Below are 24,809 nucleotides of genomic sequence, written 5' to 3'. Positions count from 1 at the left end.
TCTTATAGGCTGCTATCTGGGTCACTACAACTATATCTATTTTGCCAATTGGATTGGTCCCCTCTACCACACGGAACCCCACTAATCTACCGACAAAAACGCATGGGGTGCGTAGAGGTGAATCCAGGCCCTGCAGTGCCTAGCTCCACTCCTATTCCCCACGCTCTCTTTTGATGACTTCTGTAACCGTAATAGCCTTGGTTTCATGCATGTTAACATTAGAAGCCTCCTCCCTAAGTTTGTTTTATTCACTGCTGTAGCACACTGCCAACCCGGATGTCCTAGCTGTGTCTGAATTCTGGCTTAGGAAGACCAAACACTCTGAAATCTCCATCCCAAACGACAACATTTTCAGACAAAATAGAACGGCCAAAGGGGGCGGTGTTGCAATCTACTGCAGAGATGACCTGCAGAGTTCTGTCCTACTATCCAGGTCTGTACCAAAACAATTTGAACTTCTACTTTTAAAAATACAACTCTCTGAAAACAAGTCTCTCACCGTTGCCGCCTGCCATAGACCACCCTCTGCCCCAAGCTGTGCTCTGGACACTATATGTGAACTGATTGCCCCCATCTATCTTCAGAGCTCGTGCTGCTAGGTGACTTAAACTGGAACATGCTTAACACCCCAGCCATCCTACAATCTAAGCTTGATGCCCTCAATCTTACACAAATTATCAATGAACCTACCAGGTACCACCCCAAAGCAGTAAACACGGGCACCCTCATAGATATCATCCTAACCAACTTGCCCTTTAAATACACCTCTGCTGTTTTCAACCAAGATCTCAGTGATCACTGCCTCATTGCCTGCATCCGTAATGAGTCAGCGGTCAAGCGACCTTCACTCATCACTGTCAAACGCTCCCTGAAACACTTGGAAGGATCCTGGAAGGAATTTGACCTCATCCCGTCAGTAGAGGATGCCTGGTTATTTATTTTAAATGCCTTCCTCACCATCTTAAATAAGCATGTCCCATTCAAGAAATTTAGAACCAGGAACAGATAAAGCCCTTGGTTCTCTCCAGACCTGACTGCCCTTAACCAACACAAAAACATCCTATGGCGTTCTGATTTAGCATCGAACAGCCCCCGTGATATGCAACTTTTCAGGGAAGTTAAAAACCAATATACACAGGCAGTTAGAAAAGCCAAGGCTAGCTATTTCAAGCAGAAATTTGCTTCCTGCAATGCAAACTCAAAAATGTTCTGGGACACTGTAAAGTCCATGGAGAATAAGAACACCTCCTCCCAGCTGCCCACTGCACTGAGGACAGGAAACTCTGTCACCACCGATAAATCCACTATAATTGAGAATTTCAATAAGCATTTTTCTATGGCTGGCCATGCTTTCCACCTGGCTACCCCTACCCTGGTCAACAGCACTGCACTCCCCACAGCAACTCGCCCAAGCCTTCCACATTTCTCCTTCTCCCAAATCCAGTCAGCTGATGTTCTGAAAGAGATGCAAAATCTGGACCCCTACAAATCAGCCGGGCTAGACAATCTGGAACCTTTCCTTCTAAAACTATCTGCCGAAATTGTTGCAACCCCTATTACTTGCCTGTTCAACCTCTTTCGTGTCGTCTGAGATTACCAAAGAATGGAAAGCAGCTGCGGTCATCCCCCTCTTCAAAGCAGGGGACACTCATGACCCAAACTGCTACAAACCTATATCTATCCTACCCTGTCTTCCTAAGGTCTTCGAAAGCCAAGTCAACAAACAGATTACCGACCATTTCGAATCCCACCACACCTTCTCCGTTTCAGAGCTGGTCATGGGTGCACCTCAGCCACGCTCAAGGTCTTAAACGATATCTTAACCGCCATCGATATCAAACAATACTGTGCAGCCGTATTCATTGACCTGGCCAAGGCTTTCGACTCTGTCAATCACCACATCCTCATCGGCAGAGTCGATAGCCTTGGTTTCTCAAATGATTGCCTCGCCTGGTTCACCAACTACTTCTCAGATTGAGTTCAGTGTGTCAAATCGGAGGGCCTGTTGTCCGGGTCTCTGGCAGTCTATGGGGGTGCCACAGGGTTCAAATCTTGGGCCGACACTCTTCTCTGTATACATCAATGATGTCGCCCTTCCTGCTGGTGTGTCTGATCCACCTCTACGCAGACGACACCATTCTGTATACTTCTGGCCCTTCTTTGGACACTGTGTTAACAACCCTCCAGGCGAGCTTCAATGCCATACAACTCTCCTTCCGTGGCCTCCAACTGCTCTTAAATACAAGTAAAACTAAATGCATGCTCTTCAACCGATCGCAGCCTGCACCTGCCCGCCCACCAGTCCAGCATCACTACTCTGGACGGTTCTGACTTAGAATACGTGGACAACTACAAATACCTAGGTGTCTGGTTAGACTGTAAACTCTCCTTCCAGACTCAAATTAAACATCTCCAATCCAAAGTTAAATCTAGAATTGGCTTCCTATTTCGCAACAAAGCATCCTTCACTCATGCTGCCAAACATACCCTCGTAAAACTGACCATCCTACCGATCCTCGACTTCGGCGATGTCATTTACAAAATAGTCTCCAATACCCTACTCAATAAATTGGATGCAGTGTTTTTTTTGCCTTTACATCCCTTATCTCACCTCATTTGCTCACATCGTATATAGACTTATTTTTCTACTGTATTATTGACTGTATGTTTGTTTTACTCTGTTGTATGTGTTGAACTGCTTTGCTTTATCTTGGCCAGGTCGCAATTGTAAATGAGAACTTGTTCTCAACTTGCCTACCTGGTTAAATAAAGGTTACATTTTAAAAAGCATATGTGGGAATTCCTTCAAGACTATTGGAAAAGCATTCCACGTGAGGCTGGTTGAGAGAATGCCAAGAGAGTGCAAAGCTGTCATAAAGGCAAAGGGTGGTTATTTGAAGAATCTAAAATATAAAAATTTGTTTAACACTTTTTTGGTTACTACATGATTCCATAGTTTTGATGTCTTCCCTATTACTCTACAATGTAGAAAATAGTCAAAATTAAGATAACCCTTGAACGAGTAGGTGTTCTAAAACCTTTGACAGGTAGTGTATATCTACAGAGATAAGACAGATTCTGTTTATATTGCCTGTTTGAGTGTTTGTTTAATTGCCTTCTGATTCCGTGAGCACCAAGTCTCACGCAACCACAACATGTTGGATAAACAATTTCACAAATTCGGCTGTTTTTAAATCTTTGCTTTGCTGTAATAAAGGCTCTGGTATTATTTACACTGTTCCAAATTCCCAGAAAAATTATATTTATAATACATTTTCTTGATATCATTGTTATTATTATTATGATCATCATTATAATAATAATTGATGTCATTATCATTTGTAGGCTTAGTATAGCAGCCTTGTATAACCACTACTGAGCTGTAGGCCTAAGAGCACATCCTGTTTAGTCTTAATACCACAACTTACTTAGGCCTGTATTTCAATACTTATATAGGCTACTGTAATTTGTTCATGTCATCACACAGCATATGAGTCATTAGCTGAAGCTGGAGACTCATATCTCCCTCACTAACTTTAAGCATCCACTGTCAGAGCAGCTTACAGATCATTGCAGCTGTGCATAGCCTATCTGTAAAGTTTTCATAATAATAACAATTAATTGCCATTTTTGAACACCGATCATGGCCGATTACATTGCACTCCACAAGGAGACTGCGTGACAGGCCGACTACCTGTTTTGTGAGTGCAGCAAGGAGCCAAGTTAAGGTGCAAGCTAGCATTAAACGTATCTTATAAAAAACAATCAAACATAATCACTAGTTAACTACACATTGTTGATGATATTACTAGTTTATCTAGCGTGTCCTGCGTTGCATATAATCAATACGGTGCCTGTTAATTTATCTTTGAATTATAGCCTACTTTGCCAAACGGGTGATTCAACAAGCGCATTCGCGAAAAAAAGCACCGTCGTTGCACCAATGTGTACCTAACCATGAACATCAATGCATTTCTTAAAATCAATACACAAGTATATATTTTTAAACCTGCATATTTAGTTAATTTTGGCTGCTAACATTATGTCACTTCTCTTGCGTTCTGTGCAACAGAGTCAGGGTATATGCATCAGTTTGGGCCGCCTGGCTTGTTGCGAACTGTGAAGACTATTTCTTCCTAACAAAGACAGCCAACTTTGCCAAACGAGGGATGTTTTAACAAAAGCGCATTTGAGAAAAAAAGCCCAATCGTTGCACGAATGTACCGAACCATAAACATCAATGCCTTTCTTAAAATCAATACACAGAAGTATAGATTTTTTTAAACCTGCATATTTAGTTAAAAGAAATCCAGGTTAGCAGGCAATATTAAACTAGGGAAATTGTGTCACTTCTTGCGTTCATTGCACGCAGAGTCAGGGTATATGCAACAGTTTGGGCCGCCTGGCTCGTTGCGAACTAATTTGTCAGAATTTTACGTAATTATGACATAACATTGAAGGTTGTGCAATGTGACAGGAATATTTAGACTTATGGATGCCACCCGTTAGATAAAATAAGGAACAGTTCCATATTTCACTGAAAGAATAAATGTTTTGTTTTCGAAAAAATAGTTTCCAGATTTGACCATATTAATGACCTAAGGCTCGCATTTCTTTGTGTTATTATGTTATAATTAAGTCTATGGTTTGATATTTGATAGAGCAGTCGGACTGAGCGATGGTAGGCAGCAGCAGGCTCGTAAGCATTCATTCAAACAGCACTTTTGTGCTTTTGCCAGCAGCTCTTCGCTGTGCTTCAAGCATTGCACTGTTTATGATTTCAAGCCTATCAACTCCCGAGATTAGGCTGGCAATACTAAAGTACCTATTTGAACATCCAATAGTCAATATATATGTATATGAAATACAAATGGTATAGAGATAAATATTCCTATAATAACTACAACCTAAAACTTCTTACCTTGGAATATTGAAGACTCATGTTTATAAAAGGAACCACCAGCTTTCATGTGGTTTGAGCAAGGAACTGAAACGTTAGCTTTCTTACATGGCACACATTGCACTTTTACTTTCTTCTCCAACACTTTGTTTATGCATTATTTAAACCAAATTGAACATGTCATTATTTATTTGTGGCTAAATTGATTTTATTGATGTATTATATTAAGTTAAAATAAGTGTTCATTCAGTATTGTTCTAATTGTATTTATTTTATATATTTATGTAATAATGACATATTTTTTCTTTTTTTTTAAAAACATTTTTAAATCGGACGATTAATTAGGTATCAGCTTTTTTTGGTCCTCCTATAAATCGGTATTGGCGTTGAAAAATCATAATCGGTCAAACTCAAGTAAATAACCCACCCAACTACCTCATCCCCATATTGTTATTTATTTTTGATCCTTTGCACCCCAGTATCTCTACTAGCACATTCATCTTCTGTACATCTATCACTCCAGTGTTTATTTGCGAAATTGTAATTATTTCGCCACTTTGGCCTATTTATTGCTCTCCCTATTTATTTATCTCCCTAATCTTACCTCATTTGCACACACTGTAAATATACTTTTCTATTGTGCTATAGACTGTACGTTTGTTTATTCCATGTGTAACTCTGTGTGGTTGTTTGTGTCGCACTGCTTTGCTTTATCTTGGCCAGGTCGCAGTTGTAAATGAGAACTTGTTCTCAACTGGCCTACCTGGTTAAATATAGGTGAATTTTTTTTTAAATCATGATTTGAAGTGCAATCAAGCATTTCAGCTTTATAATAAAATAAAGCAAGCCTTGAATAATTAGCCTAAACAATAAATTAACCGTTCCATTTCGGAAATTGTATACACAAATGAATGTGACTTTTTCGTCTTTGCTGTAATAAAGGCTTTAAAAAAAACTTTGATACGTTTATAATTTATTTTGTGTTGTTTACATTGTTCCAAATGGTCAGAAAATGATATTGGAATCTAACAGCACCTGTTTGGCACACAAAATATGCACGCAGCGCTTGCTCCTTAATTTATTTGTCTAGTCTAATTTTTTCCACACATCTGACAACTTCTTTACCTCCTGTGCAACTAGTAAACATTCCCTAATTTCAAGTTTATTTGTCATGTCCTCTGCATCCATTTGGCTTTTACGGTGTTCGAAGTTTGATATAACCAATTTATTGATGTGATTATTATATGCTATAGGTCAGGCCCTATTGATCATGTGCATGCAATGCATACGTGTCATGTAAAGAGAACAAGGGTTGAGGGAATAGGGAATGTATTTCCAAAACAAATGAGGGATTTCGGTAACAGAACCTTTGTCAGAAATGGCTGTAATTATGTTGCAGCTTCAGCAACATGGACAGAGCGATAGATACTGTTAATGTTCTGTGGTGGTCGCTGCAGCAGGGAGGAGAGGGAGACAACAGTCAGTCATTCACTGTCATTTTTTTTAACACAGCGCAGCAAGTCTGAGCCAGGCCCGGCACAATCATATCAACTGCGGTCTGACTCCCTCTAGTAATTTTTGTGTCTTAATTATTCCATTAAACAGTGTGCTTGTAGCATCAGACAAGCTCAGTGCATATAGCTGATTTGATTAAAACACATAGGGTGTGTCTATTTATGGAAAAATACACGTTTTAAAATTGGTCGAAAGAACAGACGACTCTTGGTCGACAAAGATTGTTTTTAGTTGGGGACAGCCCTAATTTAGACATCCCCTAACTTCAATTCACTTGAAACCTGGATCAAAAAATGTAAAGATCTGGTCGCAAGAAATCACCCGATACCTATAATAGTGGTTTGTAACTAATTCAAAGCTACAGTATGTGTGATCAGAGCTGTGATGAAACAAACATACTGAGGCATAAGACAAAACATTGTATTGCAACTTGATGAGATAATTGGTTTTGGTATATTACTTTTCATGTAAAAGTAGTCTAAATTCATAAATTGTGAATGGATATGTATGCAAGGGGATATATTCACATTAAGCTTTGTGATATCATAAGGACTCTGTTCACTTCTAAGAGAGCACTTGAATTTTGAATGCCTTCTCAGAAAAACCACTGTGTTGTGGTTTTGGAGTTGAATCAGGTATGCGTTTGTGGCCTAGAGAGTGTGTAGTATAGCCTAAATACATTTACACACATCAGGATAATACTATCCTGAAATGTTGAGCTTTATTTTTAATGCAGAATCCAAAATATACGTTTTATGTGTGTTAGCCAACAGACGTCAGTTCACTGAGATGTGTCAGTTCATTGAGAAGTGTCGTCACTCGAGGTCAAAAGCCATCTTTAGCCATCTTTAGTGAAGTGACGACTCACTTTTGCTGAGGCTTGAAATACTGAGCTGTGGTGTGGATTAGAAGTTGACCGATTATGATTTTTCAACGCCGATACCGATTATTGGAGGACCAAAAAAGCCGATACCGATTGATCGGCCGAATTAAAAAAAAAACGTATTTGTAAGAATGACAATTACAACAATACTGAATGAACACTTATTTTAACTTAATATAATACATCAATAAAATCAATTTAGCCTCAAGTAAATAATGAAACATGTTCAATTTGGTCTAAATAATGCAAAAACAAAGTGTTGGAGAATAAAGTAAAAGTGCAATATGTTGCTATGTAAGAAAGCTAACGTTTCAGTTCCTTGCTCAGAACATGAGAACATATGAAAGCTGGTGGTTCCTTTTAACATGAGTCTTCAATATTCCCAGGTAAGACGTTTTAGGTTGTAGTTATTATAGGACTATTTCCCTCTATACCATTTGTATTTCATTAACCTTTGACTAAGTCCTTCTGTTCACCTGACTTAGAATTCCTCACAATCAAATGTCGTCCGCATTATCTACCAAGGCAATTATCTTTGATTATAATCACAGCCGTATATTTTCCCCCCCAGCTGGCTCGTGTGTTTACGGACATATTCAATCAATCCTTATCCGAGTCTGCTGTTCCCACATGCTTCAAGAGGGCCACCATTGTCCCTGTTCCCAAGAAAGCTAAGGTAACTGAGCTAAACGACTACCGCCCCGTAGCACTCACTTCCGTCATCATGAAGTGCTTTGAGAGACTAGTCAAGGACCATATCACCTCCACCTTACCTGACACCCTAGACCCGCTCCAATTTGTTTACCGCCCAAATAGGTCCACAGACGATGCAATCTCAACCACACTGCCCTAACCCATCTGGACAAGAGGAATACCTATGTGAGAATGCTGTTCATCGACGACAGCTCAGCATTTAACACCATAGTACCCTCCAAACTCGTCATCAAGCTCGAGACCCTGGGTCTCGACCCCACCCTGTGCAACTGGGTACTGGACTTCCTGACGGGCTGCCACCAGGTGGTGAGGGTAGGTAACAACATCTCCACCCCGCTGATCCTCAACACTGGGGCCCCACTAGGGTGCGTTCTGAGCCCTCTCCTGTACTCCCTGTTCACCCACGACTGCGTGGCCACGCACACCTCCAACTCAATCATCAAGTTTGCGGACGACACTACAGTGGTAGGCTTGATTACCAACAACGACTAGACGGCCTACAGGGAGGAGGTGAGGGCCCTCGGAGTGTGGTGTCAGGAAAATAACCTCACACTCAATGTCAACAAAACAAAGGAGATGATTGTGGACTTCAAGAAACAGCAGAGGGAGCACCCCCCTATCCACATCGACAGGACAGTAATGGAGAGGGTAGTAAGTTTTAAGTTCCTCGGCGTACACATCACGGACAAACTGAATTGGTCCACCCACACAGACAGCATCGTGAAGAAGGCGCAGCAGCGCCACTTCAACCTCAGGAGCCTGAATACATTTGGATTGTCACCAAGAGCACTCAAACTTCTACAGATGCACAATCGAGAGCATCCTGTCGGGCTGTATCACCGCCTGGTACGGCAACTGCTCCACCCACAACCGTAAGGCTCTCCAGAGGGTAGTGAGGTCTGCACAACGCATCACCGGGGGCAAACTACCTGCCCTCCAGGACACCCACACCACCCGATGTCACAGGAAGGCCGTAAAGATCATCAAGGACAACAACCACCCGAGCCACTGCCTGTTCACCCCACTATCATCCAGAAGGCGAGGTCAGTACAGGTGCATCAAAGCAGGGACCGAGAGACTGAAAAACAGCTTCCATCTCAAGGCCATCAGACTGTTAAACAGCCATCACTAACATTGAGTGGCTGCTGCCAACATACTGACTCAACTCCAGCCACTTTAATAATGGAAATTGATGTAAAAAAAATGTATCACTAGCCACTTTAAACAATGCCACTTAATATAATGTTTACATACCCTACATTACTCATCTCATATGTATATACTGTACTCGATACCATCTACTGCATCTTGCCTATGCCGTTCTGTACCATCACTCATTCATATATCTTTATGTACATATTCTTCATCCCTTTACACTTGTGTGTGTGTGTGTATAAGATAGTAGTTTTGGAATAGTTAGGTTAGATTACTCGTTGGTTATTACTGCATTGTCGGAACTAGAAACACAAGCATTTCTCTACACTCGCATCTGCTAACCATGTGTATGAGACAAATACATTTGATTTGACTATTGGATGTTCTTATAGGCACTTTAGTATTGCCAGTGTAACAGTATAGCTTCCGTCCCTCTCCTCGCTCCTCCCTGGGCATGAACCAGCAAACTAACGGCAATTAGCGCGTGCTAACCAGCTAGCCATTTCACTTTGGTTACACGAGCCTCATCTCGGGAGTTGATAAGCTTGAAGTCATAAACAGCGCAAAGCTTGACGCACAACGAAGAGGCGCTGTCAAAACGCACAAAAGTGCTGTTTGAATGAATGTTTACGTGCCTGCTTCTGCCTACCACCGCTCAGTCAGATACAAGTATCAAAGTATGCTTGTATGCAGATTATATGCAACGCAGGACACGCTAGATAATATCTAGTAATATCATCAACCATGTGTAGTTAACTAGTGATTATGATTGATTGTTTTTTTATAAGATAAGTTTAATGCTAGCTAGCAACTTACCTTGGCTTACTGCATTCGCGTAACAGGCAGTCTCCTTGTGGAGTGCAACGAGAGAGAGGCAGGTCGTTATTTGCGTTGGACTAGTTAACTGTAAAGTTGCAAGATTAGATCCCCCGAGCTGACAAGGTGAAAATCTGTCGTTCTGCCCCTGAACAAGGCAGTTAACCCACCGTTCCTAGGCCGTCATTGAAAATAAGAATGTGTTCTTAACTGACTTGCCTAGTTAAATAAAAGGTATAACCATTTTTATTTTATAAAAAAAAAAAAGAAGCCTTTTAATTAATTAAAAAATGGATATAAAATAATTGGCGCTCAAAATTAATAAATAAATTAAATCGGCCATTCCGATTAATCAGTCGACCAGAGTTCCACTGAACTAGCAAGGCTATTCCAAGTGCAATTTCCATGGTCTGTCCAGTAGGACAGTATTATGGTTATCGAGGAACATGATACAAATGGTACAAATGTACAAATGGCTATGGTCTTAATTTGCGATGTCACAATGTTTTTGTGCTGCAATGGAGCCCAGTTTAAAAACAACAAATCATCTCTCCAATGTACAGAGAACCACATCTGAAGTCCAGGCCTATTTACAGCTCTCAGAACTAGCTCCCTAAAGGGAAATGTGTCAAAACTACTTCCTGCTCACGTCCACTGCCCACATTCTTACAGATTCACCTTCTGACGTGTTTCAGAGGTTTCATACAAATACAGGTAGTGTCATGAAGTCACGCAACACAACAATGCTAAGACAGGCTTGAGATAAAACACCTCTTTCAAACCAAGGTGCTTTAAAAGCATTATACAATCCTATACAATGACATTATGAACAGGGTTTCTTCTCTTAGCAAGAAGGTCCTACAGCTTCTTCGTTCTTTGGTAACTACCAACGTTTTGAGTGGAATATTTGTATCTCTCATTAGCAGTCTGTAGTAAGCAGATAAGGTCTATGACGGTATTACGCAACTATAACCCCTTGCATAGCCACTGCATGCTTTGCTAACCCACTCTATGTCCTGCGTGTGGTTACTGGGGAGGTCTAAACAGAGCCAGAGGTGAATGTGGGTGGGATAATCGCCCCATTATTCGAAGAATCCAGTGAGAACATAAGCATATTAAACGGGCTGGAGGCCAGAGGGGAACACCGGATATGGTGTTAGCATGCCAGTGGGTCTTTACACAGATTGAAGGCAGTGGGACCATAAATTAACCAACTTCACATTTTGCACCAGAACATTGCACAAACAATTGAGTCTGTATAAAGGATAAAGCACCAATAGCAAAATGACAAAACGCAATCATGTGAATCCAATCAATAAATCTCTATTCAAGGTTAAGACTGAGTTGACAATGGTGGAAACTAATTTAAAATGCATCCTATTTCATAGGTCCCTTTTCTCAGATCATTGTAAACTCCAGAGACTGAACCCCAAGGCATGCACAGAGTCCCAGACGCACACACACATATGCCTACACAGATTCAGATCATCCTCATGATTGCAGCCCACAGATTACTCAGTGTGTCTGAAACAAACAGTATAATAGCGAGTATTAATATCTTAGGTTTTGTTTTTGCTGTCTAGTCGAGGCATGACAAGTGCCAAGTTGCAGAGTCCCAGAGATTCCCGGGGTAGCAACCTATCCCTGGAGGTTGAGTCGGGGTCACACAGTCCTGGTTGAATGTGCATACCTCCACATGCAGGTGCGGACCTGGTTGGGTAGTGACAGGATACAGAGAATCAACAATGGACATGTTTATGTTTGGATTGTATCTACCACTGTCAGCGCATTTTGTGCTTGTATCACATTGTATGCCTGCAGGACACTGGTTCCCAAACAAACAGCCTTTAAAAAATATATATTATTATTTTTTAGAAAGAGCCAGTGATCTCTGCATGCTTTAAATCCACCAAACCTGAGATTTGAGATGAATACCTTGCACATCAGCAGCTGTAACTCTATCCTCCTCCCTAAGTCGAGGCAGGGAGGGATGGATTGGGAGGTTTCTCCACAAACTGTCTTTGGAATGCAATTATTTTCATTCTTGCAAAGTGCACAAGCCCAATCCTTTCTTAAAATTCAGCAACAACAGAGACAGAACAGACTCTGTGTTAAAAAGAACAAGGGCTCAAAGTCCAGAGGCACTCTGCCAAAGCACGAGTAGTACAAAGAGATTAAGATTGTTTTCTTGGTTCATGTGTTGTTGTAAAGGTATACAGTATGTGTAAGAGCATTTTATTGTGTGGGATGCAGAGGTAAGTATGTGTCTCTTCTACTACTTGGCATACACAGGATATGCTCCCTCCATTCCCTATATTTCCTTTAACTGAGGCTCAACTTGAGTCCATGGCAAGACTCTAACACACATTTTTTCACTGTTTCTCTAGATTCTTCAGTTGGCCTATTCTATTTCCCTTTATGCTATGAATAAAAATGAGGGTTTCCATTCCAGACTACAGGCAAGAGGGACTCAGCCTTACTACGTTCTATTGCATTCAGTCAATTATCCACTGCATTTGTGTAAAGAACTGGGACAGCACAACAGAATAATTCAGTACACACCCATAATCCTCTTTCAGAAAGCTGACCTCTATCAACTGCAAACAAACAAGAACATTTGACAGCATATGCTTACGAGAGATTGTCGCTCTCTACCTTAACCACCATAATTGAGAAAGTCCTCATTAAATGGCTGGCTGCATTGTAACTTTTCTACAATAAGACTTATATCACCTTAAGGGTGTTGAAAGCTCCCAATCTCTCCCAACAATAAACTAAGAAGAACAAAAAAAGGCTCAAAAAATGACACTAAATTCAAATAATCTTCCTTAGCAAGGTCAGGCTGCAGAGCAGTCATAGAGGGTTTCTATGGAGCGGTTCTCAACCATCCTCTCACCCTCTCTGGCCAATCTCACTCACCCTGTGTTTGTGTGCCTGTGCCATGGCTCCTGCTTGCAGCTCCATGCCTCCCACTTGCCGTACAGGTTCCATGTTCATCCCTTACCAGTGCTCAAGCTCTTCTCCTGGTTGTTACGTACAGCGCCTGTTATCATGGAAATCTCCACACCAGGAGGGCAAAAGAGGGCCGTGCCATAGCCCCCACCAGCAGCCACCTGACAAATGATCTTCCCTCTTTTTTTCTGTGCTTTACTTGAGTCGTTTTCTGCTGTTTGCAGTATCGTCTCGGTGTCTTTCCCTCTCACCGTCTCTCTGCTAATGTTCTATTCCATGGATTTTTCTGCCATTGTAATCCTTGGGCTGGCAGCCTAAGCATTTGTTTTTGGGTCGCCTAAGTCCAAACAGTCTAAAAATATGTATACTTATATTTTTTGCAATACATTTTCGGGAATGGAATGACTCTTTCAGTGTAAACGTAAATGGCTCAAATCAGATATAAAGTATGTAAAAACGATAATGGAACTATATATATATTTTTTTATAACCAAAGAGAATTGAAAATTCCCCCCAAAATCTATTTAGCTATATTGATTTTATTATGTTTGAGCAAAAGAACACAGCATTAGCCATAGCAAAATGCATAGAATTGCAGGAAACTATCTTTAAAACTGCAACATTCTCTCTCAGCTCCATGGCAGAATATGTATAATTGAAGGACATTAGCTTTAAAACTGCACAAATGCATCTTAGGTCCAAGGAGAAAAAAAGGTAGGATTGAGGGAAATTGGCTTAAAAATGTAAAAAAAAGTCTACACTGTCTCTAAAATCCTCTAAAATGTAGACGCGCCCCTTGCCACACCCATAACCAGAAAAAAACACTAATTTGGGGAGTATCGTGACCCTTTCCATCAAATGTAATCCTGGCAGTGGCTGCTTGCTAATAGATAGCTTGAGGTTGATGGCTAATAAAAATGATGTAAAGGGAATTAAAGCCTGTTTCCATTAGCCTAAAATCACTCCAGCAGATCTGACCAGGCCCACAGATCTGGTCCAGCCTAAAAAATAATACTATTCTGACCCATCTTACCTTATTTACACACTCACACAAACACACTAAAATGGGGTGTAGGATGTAGTGGTACACACCAGAGTATTGGTTTTAGAATGAGCAGTCAGTCATTAGACATTTAATTCCCCACGGCTAATACTAATACCCGCCAAGCCAATGACCAATAAGTCAGCATGCTCCTCTATGCTACGATGAGGATCAGTAGTGACCTCATTACATTATAAACCATACTAAAACGCACTGCTGCAGAAAAGGGAGCTTTTATTTAAGCACGCTTCACGCTTCCCTGGGTAATATCCATCAATTAGGTTTTTGAAGACAAGTATCAAAATGCCAAAAGTGCTAGGTCGTGAGTATTTCACCACAAAGTTTGATCAATATCACTCGGATATGATGATTCTGAAAGAAAGCTTCTAAGAACAGGCTTCTGAGAACAAGCTTCTAGGTAGGCTAGATAAGGGGAATTAGCATCAGTCAGTGATGAGCTGTATTTAACCCTGGTCAGTCAGGGGACTTCACTGTGGGTGAGCCAAGGTCATCCTCTAGGGTTGCCTTCTGGATTTAGCTCACACTACGTCCTGTCACATTTGATGGACAGGTGTTCCTTTCCACTGAGTAGTGAGGTCAGGCTGCCGTCTCCATGATAGATTCCATGACGCCTACCTGAATTAATCTCCAGACAATTTGTCTGCAGAGTGTTCTGGGAAACAAGCTGATGCTGCACTCACGACTGACGATGTATGGGAACAACACAGATACACAAAACAAAACCCTCCCCCAAAAGCAAGTAACAAGGCTCAGTTGGTATACTGCGCACACCTGTAACTGGATAACACTGACCAGCGTTCCAAGAGGCAGAAACAAACAAGATCTCAAGACCAAAATCTCTGGTTCTTGAAGGAAATCCCAAATTAACAGAAGACAGATGAAGTTGTCAGTATCAACTCTGGCAAGGATGAGTAATAACGTTTCTATGTCGCCAACAAGTCACCAGAGGGTAAGAGTCGAGAAGCTAAAGAAGTCACTGGATCAAGAAGAATGTTGAAATAGTGACTTCACCTGTGCACATAAAGTAAAGGAAATCCCAGTTGCTTATAATCTCTCCATTGTTAGTCAATTTAGGCATCCTATCCAAATGGTACACCACATGACCAAAAGTATGTGGACACCTGCTCATCAAACATCTCATTCCAAAATCATGATCATTAATATAGAGTTGCCCCCCCTCTGCTGCTATAACAGCCTCAACTCTTCTGGGAAGGTTTTCCATAAGATGTTGGAGCACTGCTGCAGGGATTTGCTTCCATTCAGCCACAAGAGCATTAGTGAGGTTGGGCACTGATGTTTGGCGATTCGGACTGGCTTGCAGTCGAAGTTCCAATTAATCCCAATGTTGTTCGATGGGGTTGAGGTAAGGGCTCTGTGCAGGCCAGTCAAGTTCTTCCACAACGATCTCGACAAACCATTTCTGTATGGACCTCGACTTTGTGAACAGGGGCATTGTCATGCTGAAACAGGAAAGGGCCTTCCCCAAACTGTTGCCACAAAGTTGGAAGCACAGAATCATCTAGAATGTCATTATATGCTGTAGCATTAAGATCTCTTTATTGGAACTAAGGAGCCTAGTCCGAACCATGAAAAAACAGCCCCAGACCATTATTCCTCCTCACAAAAATTTTACAGTTGGCACTATGCATTCGGGCACAGATTTGTCCGTAGGATTGCCAGATGGTGAAGCATGATTCATCACTACAGAGAAAGCGTTTCCACTGTTCCAGAGTCCAATGGCGGTAAGCTTTACACCACTCCAGCCGACACTTGGAATTGTGCATGGTGATCTTATGGTTGTGTGCGGCTGCTCGGCCATGGAAACCCATTTCATGAAGATCCCGACGAACAGTTCTTGTGCTGACGTTAATCCAGAGGTAGTTTGGAACTCGGTAGTGAGTGTTGCAACCAATGTGCAACCAGTGTTTCCACTTCACAATAAAAGCACTTCGTTGACCGGGGCAGCTCTAGCAGGGCAGAAATTTGAAGAACTGACTTGTTGGAAAGGTGGCATTCTAAACTCAGCAAAAAAAGTAACATCATCTCACTGTCAACTGCATTTATTTTCAGCAAACTTAACGTGTGTAAATATTTGTATGAACATAATAAGATTCAACAGACAAACTGAACAAGTTCCACAGACATGCGACTAACAGATATTGAATGTGTCCCTGAACAAAAGGAGGGGGGTCAAAATCAAAAGTAACAGTATCTGGTATGGCCACCAGCTGCATTAAGTACTGCAGTGCATCTCCTCATCATGCACTGCACCAGATTTCCCAGATCTTGCTGTGAGGTAACCCCACTCTTCCACGAAGGCACCTGCAAGTTCCCGGACATTTCTGGGGGAATTGGCCCTAGCCCTCACCCTCCGATCCAACAGGTCCCAGACGTGGCCATGGCAGAAAACTGACATTCCTGCCTTGCAGGAAATCAGCCATACTGCTCGTTCTGTGCGTGGTGGCATTGTCATGCTGGAGGGTCATGTCAGGATGAGTCTGCAGAAAGGGTACCATATGAGGGAAGAGGATGTCTTCCCTGTAACACACAGCTTTGAGATCGCCTGCAATGACAACAAGCTCAGTCTGATGATGCTGTGACACACCTCCCTAGACCATGACAGACCCAAATCGATCCCACTCCAGAGTACAGGCCTCAGTGTAACGCTCATTCCTTCGACGATAAACGCAAATCCAATCATACCCCCTGGTGAGACAAAAATGCTAGTCGTTAAAGAACACTTTTTGCCATTCCTGTCCGGTCCAGCGGCGATGGGTTTGTGCCCATAGGCGACGTAGTTGCCTACAAGCCCTCAGTCCAGCCTCTCTCAGCCTTCTGCGGACAGTCTGAGCACTGATGGAGGGATTGTGCGGTCCTGGTGTAGGTCGGGCAGTAGTTGTTGCCATCCTGTACCTGTCCCGCAGGTATGTTCCGATCCTGTGCAGGTGTTGTTACACGTGGTCTGCCACTGTGAGGACTATCAGCTGTCCATCCCGTCTCCCTGTAGCGCCATCTTAGGTGTCTCACAGTACGGACATAGCAATTATTGCCCTGGACACATCTGCAGTCCTCATGCCGCTTTGCAGCATGCCTAAGGCACGTTCACGCAGATGAGCATGGACCCTGGGCATCTTTCTTTTGGTGTTTTTCAGAGTCAGTAGAAAGGCATCTTTAGTGTACTACGTTTTCATAACTGTGACCTTAATTGCCTACCTTCTGTAAGCTGTTAGTGTCTTAGGGACCGTTCCACAGGTGCATGTTCATTAATTGTTTATGGTTAATTGAACAAGCATGGGAAACCGTGTTTAAACCCTTTACAATGAAGATCTGTGAAGTTATTTGGATTTTTACCAATTATTTTTGTAAGACAGGGTGCTGAAAAAGGGACATCTCTTTTACTGAATTTTATGACGGTGCCACGTTGAAAGTCACTGAGCTCTTCAGTGAGGCTATTCTACTGCCAATGTTTGGTCTTTGGAGATTGCAATGGCTGTGTGCTCCATTTTATACACCTGTCTGGTACTGCTTGCAGCTGAGCAGTACCAGAGAGAAATTGGAGCGAGAGAGAAGGCAGAGGCTAACATTTTTTAAATCCCCTCCTCGCTCCACTCTGTTTTCATCCTCTGGTCAGCGAGGCTGAATTTAAAAGAACATTTCCCCCATCCTGGCGGTGTATAGAAATCTTTGCATTTTTAAGCCAATTTCATGCAATTAAACACCTTTCTTCATGGATCTGAGAGAAAATATTGCAGTTTTAAAGCTAACTTCCTGCAATTCAATGCATTCCCATGGCTTATGCCGTGTTCTTTTGCTCAAACATAAAAACTAAATCAATACTGCTAAATTAATTGTTTATGGAATTTTCAATTCACTCCGACTGTCTAGCTTTTATTTGTGATTGAGATTTAACAAAGGTTATGATTTTAAAATACACTGCTCAAAAAAATAAAGGGAACACTTAAACAACACAATGTAACTCCAAGTCAATCACACTTCTGTGAAATCAAACCGTCCACTTAGGAAGCAACACTGATTGACAATAAATGTCACATGCTGTTGTGCAAATGGAATAGGAACAGGTGGAAATTATAGGCAATTAGCAAGACACCCCCAATAAAGGAGTGGTTCTGCAGGTGGGGACCACAGACCACTTCTCAGTTCCTATGTTTCCTGGCTGATGTTTTGGTCACTTTTGAATGCTGGCGGTGCTTTCACTCTAGTGGTAGCATGAGACGGAGTCTACAACCCACACAAGTGGCTCAGGTAGTGCAGCTCATCCAGATTGGCACATTAATGTGAGCTGTGGCAAGAAGGTTTGCTGTGTCTGTCAGCGTAGTGTCCAGAGCATGGAGGCGCTACCAGGAGACAGGCCAGTACATCAGGAGACGTGGAGGAGGCCGTAGGAGGGCTACAACCCAGCAGCAGGACCGCTACCTCCGTCTTTGTGCAAGGAGGAGCACTGCCAGAGCCTTGCAAAATGACATCCAGCAGGCCACAAATGTGCATGTGTCTGCTCAAACGGTCAGAAACAGACTCCATGAGGGTGGTATGAGGGCCCGACGTCCACAGGTGGGGGTTGTGCTTACAGCCCAACACCGTGCAGGACGTTTGTCATTTGCCAGAGAACACCAAGATTGGCAAATTTGCCACTGGCGCCCTGTGCTCTTCACAGATGAAAGCATGTTCACACTGAGCACGTGACAGAGTCTGGAGACGCCGTGGAGAACGTTCTGCTGCCTGCAACATCCTCCAGCATGACCGGTTTGGCAGTGGGTCAGTCATGGTGTGGGGTGGCATTTCTTTGGGGGGCCGCACTGCCCGCCATGTGCTCGCCAGAGGTAGCCTGACTGCCATTAGGTACCGAGATGAGATCCTCAGACCCCTTGTGAGACCATATGCTGGTGCGGTTGGCCCTGGGTTCCTCCTAATGCAAGACAATGCTAGACCTCATGTGGCTGGAGTGTGTCAGCAGTTCCTGCATGAGGAAGGCATTGATGCTATGGACTGGCCCGCCCGTTCCCCAGATCTGAATCCAATTGAGCGCATCTGGGACATCATGTCTCGCTCCATCCACCAACGCCACATTGCACCACAGACTGTCCAGGAGTTGGCGGATGCTTTAGGCCAGGTCTGGGAGGAGATCCCTCAGGAGACCATCCGCCACCTCATCAGGAGCATGCCCAGGCGTTGTAGGGAGGTCATACAGGCACATGGAGGCCACACACACTACTGAGCCTCATTTTGACTTGTTTTAAGGACATTACGTCAAAGTTGGATCAGCCTGTAGTGTGGTTTTCCACTTTAATTTTGAGTGTGACTCCATATCCAGACCTCCATGGGTTGATAAATTTGATTCCCTTTGATAATTTTTGTGTGATTTTGTTGTCAGCACATTCAACTATGTAAAGAAAAAAGTATTTAATAAGAATATTTCATTCATTCAGATCTAGGATGTGTTATTTTAGTGCTCCCTTTATTTTTTTGAGCAGTGTATATACGTCCATGATCTTTTCTACATACTTCATAGTTTTTTTCCCCCAAAAAAGTTACTGTTTGGATTTAGGCATCCCGAAAAACGCTTAAGCGGCCTGCCTTAACAATTTCAATGTCAGAAAAATCCCTGATTGAGGAATGGAAAAAGATACAGGTAGGTGGCATGATGAGGTCTAACAAATACAAAAATGTATTTTCCAACCGTACGACAGAAGGGAGAATCAGCAGCTGTAAGCTTTCATAGTGGATTAGACCACAGACTAGCCAGATTTAGGTGGGAGGAAATGGGTTTCGGGGGGGGAGAAATCAGTGACATTTGGTGCGGTAGAGCAGGGAGGGGAACAGACGGGCTGACAGGAGTAGTGCGTGGCTTTTAAGAGTAATGTGTGGCTGTATTCTCTTTTCTCTTTAAACAAATGCAACATTGGCTCAGTTGTGTTGTATTACTTCAACTGAACACTAACACAGAGTGAGCTAGAGCTAAAAGTACACCCACACACAGCTAAGGTCAAGTCCCAGCATCACTGGTCACCCACAGTTCCTGGTCTGTCTTTCTTTCAGTTCCCTAAAAATGAATAATATATACACTTCACTGGAATTATCATTTCAAGTAGGCCAATACATGTAAACGTAACAAAAACTCACATTATGTCAGCTGCCCACTCAAACTGTATGTCGATTTTTATTACGCCCGCTCTCTGAAGAGCCCAGAAGGTTTCATTTCCTGCTGGACCAGCATTGCATAACGCCCACAAAGTGTGTGTGTCTGTGTTTTTTTGTGAGTGTGCGTATGTGTGTACACATGCATTTGAGTGTAACATTACACCACCGGCTTGCGTAATATGACAGGCTGCTCCTGGGAGCTAACGCAGGAGAGAGCTCCAAGCTAATGTTTATTCAGAGGCAGAGAAAATTCTCTCTAATGAGATCCAAGCTAATTATTACTGTTTTCGGGAAGATTATTTCAATGACATCAATGCAAAATGAAAGAGAGAGATCTACACACTGTTGAAAAAGAGGGGAAAAAAATGAAAACTGAGTCAATGCAAAAATATAAAAAAGGTTAAAAAAATATATTTATGCACTATGAACTTTGCATTTAATCCTTGCATCTGAAACCGACAATATTTTTGTAATAAGGACTGTTAAAAAGCGTTGACGGCCTCCAATCATTTCTATAATATCCGTGCATAAACAAACCTATAAGCCAAGAGGTTTTAGTAGCTACTAGGGCACTTTTTGTTAAGTCACTGGTTCTTGGCAGAGCCAGTGAGGTTTATAGAGCTGCACAGGGATGTTGCGCAGGTGTTACTAATGTAGCAGATGTTACAGCAGGGCATGAGTTGGAAAACCCAAAAACAATCCTATTCGTTCCTGACCAGTAAGAGGGAGTACCATTTCCAGTTTCTCAGCTTGTCTCCCCCACAGTACATAGGATAGACTCAACCCTCTCAGACTCTCACATAACGGAGTCGTGAATTACAACCCCTAAGATTTATTGCAGGGATCGTGAAGGCTCTTACGAATTGGGATTAATTGCAGTGCATGTATTCCCCTTTTTGATAGACTTGCAGACACAGTTTGCTTATAGGCAAACAGAACGAGTGTGCTCACATACTCCCTTAAAAGACCTTCGCTTGAAAAACAAGAAAATCACGCCCCTTCGACTCCCAAACTTCGGCTGGCCCCGGGGGAAAAAAATGGAGTGTGCCCGAACAGCCGAAAAAACCCTTACAGAAGGGACAAAATGTCATCATAATATATACACAAACTCTAACCAACTGTTTCAAGAAGGGAGCAGACTGATTTAAAAATTCCAAAGGCCAACGTCCTCCTTCCTTGATGGTTTGAGAGACAATGAACATTGAGAAAACTCGGTCTTGTCATCATGCATCAACAGCCATGGCCCCCTTGTGTGGCTGCAATCCATGCCTGATGGCCAAAGTGGCCGTTGTGCCCTTGGGCTGAATATAGTCATCATAATTCCCTTCTCCCGGCTGCCAATCGCCCTGCACCGAAGCACCGCTCACTCACATTGCCCTCTCAGATCTCTCTATTCTTAATAGACAATGCCTGTCATGCAATCAGGTCCTTCTCACAGGCCTCACAGCGCCGAAGTAGGCTACTAGAGAAGACGGGGAGATGTTAGAAGAACTGTCCACATTTACTTTGTCAGCTAACGAGATGAGTAATGAACAGAAAAAGCACTAGCCTATGTCAACTTACTATCCCCCGAAGTACAGAAGTTGACCTATTCGATTGGTCAGCTTGTCGTTCTGCGCAAGAAACAAATATTTTTGGGATGATAGATCCCAAATTATTACAACCACTGAACATCAAAAAAAAACTTTTCAAAGCAATGAGGCGTTTAGCTTAAAATGTTAATAAACTATTAGGCTATTTCTTCACATTATAAGCACAGAAATGCGCACACGGCAGTAGCTATAAGCGCAAATGTTCCAAAATGAAATTAGCAGGAAAACACTGTTCTCCAAAGCACACAACAAATGAGAGCACTTTCATGACAGATATGAAAATATGCTTTTGAAATTTAGAAAGAGGGACGATCTAAAGCAACAACTAGCACGGGTTGTTAACACTTTAGACCCCAATAGAAGTCTAGAACGCTGCTGTAGATTACTGAGAATTTTCAAGATAAAGCTAATTCTCTCACACATGACAATTACAAGTTAACTTAGGTTTTAAAGAGCACAACATTTTCTATAATGACACCTCATTCAGGTCAACAGGAATAACACTCCTTTATTCTTCCATTGTGTAGACACTATCAAAACGATTAACACTTAACACATTTTTACCTCACAATGACAAAGCAAAAACAGATTAAGAAATGTTTGCAAATGTATATGATTTTGTTTTTTTAAATCACATTTACATAAGTATTCAGACCCTTTACTCAGTACTTTGTGGAAGCACCTTTGGCAGTGATTACAGCCTCCAGTCTTCTTAGGTATGATGCTACAAGCTTGGCACACCTGTATTTTGGGAGTATCTCCCATTCTTCTCTGTAGATTCTCTCAAGCTCTGTCAGGTCGGATAGGGAGTGTCGCTGCACAGCTATTTTCAGGTCTCTACAGAGATGTTCGCTTTGGTTCAAGTCTGGGCCACTCAAGGACATTGAGACTTGTCCCGAAACCACTCCTGCGTTGTCTTGGCTGTGTGCTTAGGGTCGTTGTCATGTTGGAAGGTGAACCTTCACCCCAGTCTGATGACATGAGCACTCCAGAGCAGGTTTTCATCAAGGATCTCTCTGTACTTTGCTCCGTTCATCTTTCCCACGACCCTGACTCGTCTCCCAGTCCCTGCCACTGAAAAACATCCCCAGAGCATGATGCTGCCACCACCATGATTCCCCGTACCGATAGTGCAAGGTTTCCTCCAGACATGATGCTTGGCATTCAGGCCAAAGAGTTGAATATGGTTTTCATCAGACCAGAGAATCTTGTTTCTCATGGTCTGAGAGTCCTTTAGGTACCTTTTGGCAAACCCCAAGAGGGCTGTTATGTGCCTTTTATTGAGGAGTGGCTTATGTCTGGTCACTCTACCATAAAGACCTGATTGGTGGAGTGCTGCAGAGATGGTTGTCCTTCTGGAAGGTTCTCCCATCTCCACAGATGAACTCTGGAGCTCGGTCAGTGACCATTCGCCGGATCACCTTTCGCTTGATCACCTCCCTGACCAAGGCCCTTCTCCCCCCAATTGCTCAGTTTGGCCGGGCGGCCAGCTCTAGGAAGAGTCTTGCTGGTTCCAAACTTCTTCAATTTAAGAAATGGAGGCCACTGTGTTATTGGGGACCTTCAATGCTGCAGAAAGGGTCTGAATACTTATGTAAATAATGAATGTTTTTATATATATATATACACACACATTTCCAAAAATGTGTCATTATGGGGTATCGTGTGTTGTGTGTAGATTGCTGAGGATTTTTTAAAGGCCATTTTAGAATAAGGCTGTAATGTAACAAAATGTGGAAAAAGTCAAAGGGTTTAAACACTTTCCAAAGGCAACGTATAAAACACATACAGTGGGGCAAAAAAGTATTTAGTCAGCCACCAATTGTGCAAGTTCTCCCACATAAACAGATGAGAGGCCTGTAATTTTCATCATAGGTACACTTCAACTATGACAGACAAAATGAGAAAAAAAAATATCCAGAAAATCACATTGTAGGATTTTTAATGAATTTATTTCCAAATTAATTAAATAAGTATTTGGTCAATAACAAAAGTGTATCTCAATACTTTGTTATATACCCTTTGTTGGCAATGACAGAGGTCAAATGTTTTCTGTAAGTCTTCACAAGGTTCACACACTGTTGCTGGTATTTTGGCCCATTCCTCCATGCAGATCTCCTCTAGAGCAGTGATGTTTTGGGGCTGTTGCTGGGCAACACGGACTTTCAACTCCCTCCAAAGATTTTCTATGGGGTTGAGATCTGGAGACTGGCTAGGCCACTCCAGGACCTTGAAATGCTTCTTACGAAGCCACTCCTTCGTTGCCCGGGCGGTGTGTTTGGGATCATTGTCATGCTGAAAGACCCAGCCACATTTCATCTTCAATGCCCTTGCTGATGGAAGGAGGTTTTCACTCAAAATCTCACGATACATGGCCCCATTCATTCTTTCCTTTACACGGATCAGTCGTCCTGGTCCCTTTGCAGAAAAACAGCCCCAAAGCATGATGTTTCCACTCCCATGCTTCACAGTAGGTATGGTGTTCTTTGGATGCAACTCAGCATTCTTTGTCCTCCAAACACGACGAGTTTAGTTTTTACCAAAAAGTTATATTTTGGTTTTATCTGACCATATGACATTCTCCCAATCTTCTTCTGGATCATCCAAATGCTATCTAGCAAACTTCAGACGGGCCTGGACATGTACTGGCTTAAGCAGGGGACACGTCTGGCACTGCAGGATTTGAGTCCCTGGCGGCTTGGTGTGTTACTGATGGTAGGCTGTGATACTTTGGTCCCTGTTCTCTGCAGGTCATTCACTAGGTCCCCTCGTGTGGTTCTGGGATTTTTGCTCACCGTTCTTGTGATCATTTTGACCCCACGGGGTGAGATCTTGCGTGGAGCCCCAGATCGAGGGAGATTATCAGTGGTCTTGTATGTCTTCCATTTCCTAATAATTGCTCCCACAATTGATTTCTTCAAACCAAGCTGCTTACCTATTGCAGATTCAGTCTTCCCAGCCTGGTGCAGGTCTACAATTTTGTTTCTGGTGTCCTTTGACAGCTCTTTGGTCTTGGCCATAGTGGAGTTTGGAGTGTGACTGTTTGAGGTTGTGGACAGGTGT

The 24,809-nt window shown here is 42.5% G+C and overlaps 1 protein-coding gene across 2 annotated transcripts in view; it reads right to left on the bottom strand.

Annotated features, from left to right (window-relative positions):
- The window catches only part of LOC139413511 (S-adenosylhomocysteine hydrolase-like protein 1), a 61,922-nt gene that overhangs the window by 32,549 nt on the left and 4,564 nt on the right, over positions 1 to 24,809 (bottom strand). Inside the window, exon 1 of one of the 2 annotated variants that reach the window (XM_071160995.1) lies at positions 12,903 to 13,187. The exons of the other annotated variant lie outside the window; for it this stretch is intronic. Coding sequence (XP_071017096.1) covers positions 12,903 to 12,980 — 78 coding nt within the window. The 5' untranslated portion in view covers positions 12,981 to 13,187. Of the gene's footprint in view, positions 1 to 12,902; positions 13,188 to 24,809 lie in introns of those variants that run through there. 2 annotated transcript variants of the gene reach the window in all.

Source organism: Oncorhynchus clarkii, chromosome 7 (assembly GCF_045791955.1).
Source record: "Oncorhynchus clarkii lewisi isolate Uvic-CL-2024 chromosome 7, UVic_Ocla_1.0, whole genome shotgun sequence".
NCBI classification, from domain to species: Eukaryota; Metazoa; Chordata; class Actinopteri; order Salmoniformes; family Salmonidae; genus Oncorhynchus; species Oncorhynchus clarkii.
The sequence above is the reverse complement of the archived record's forward strand: the minus strand, read 5'-3'. Positions and strand labels throughout refer to the sequence as shown.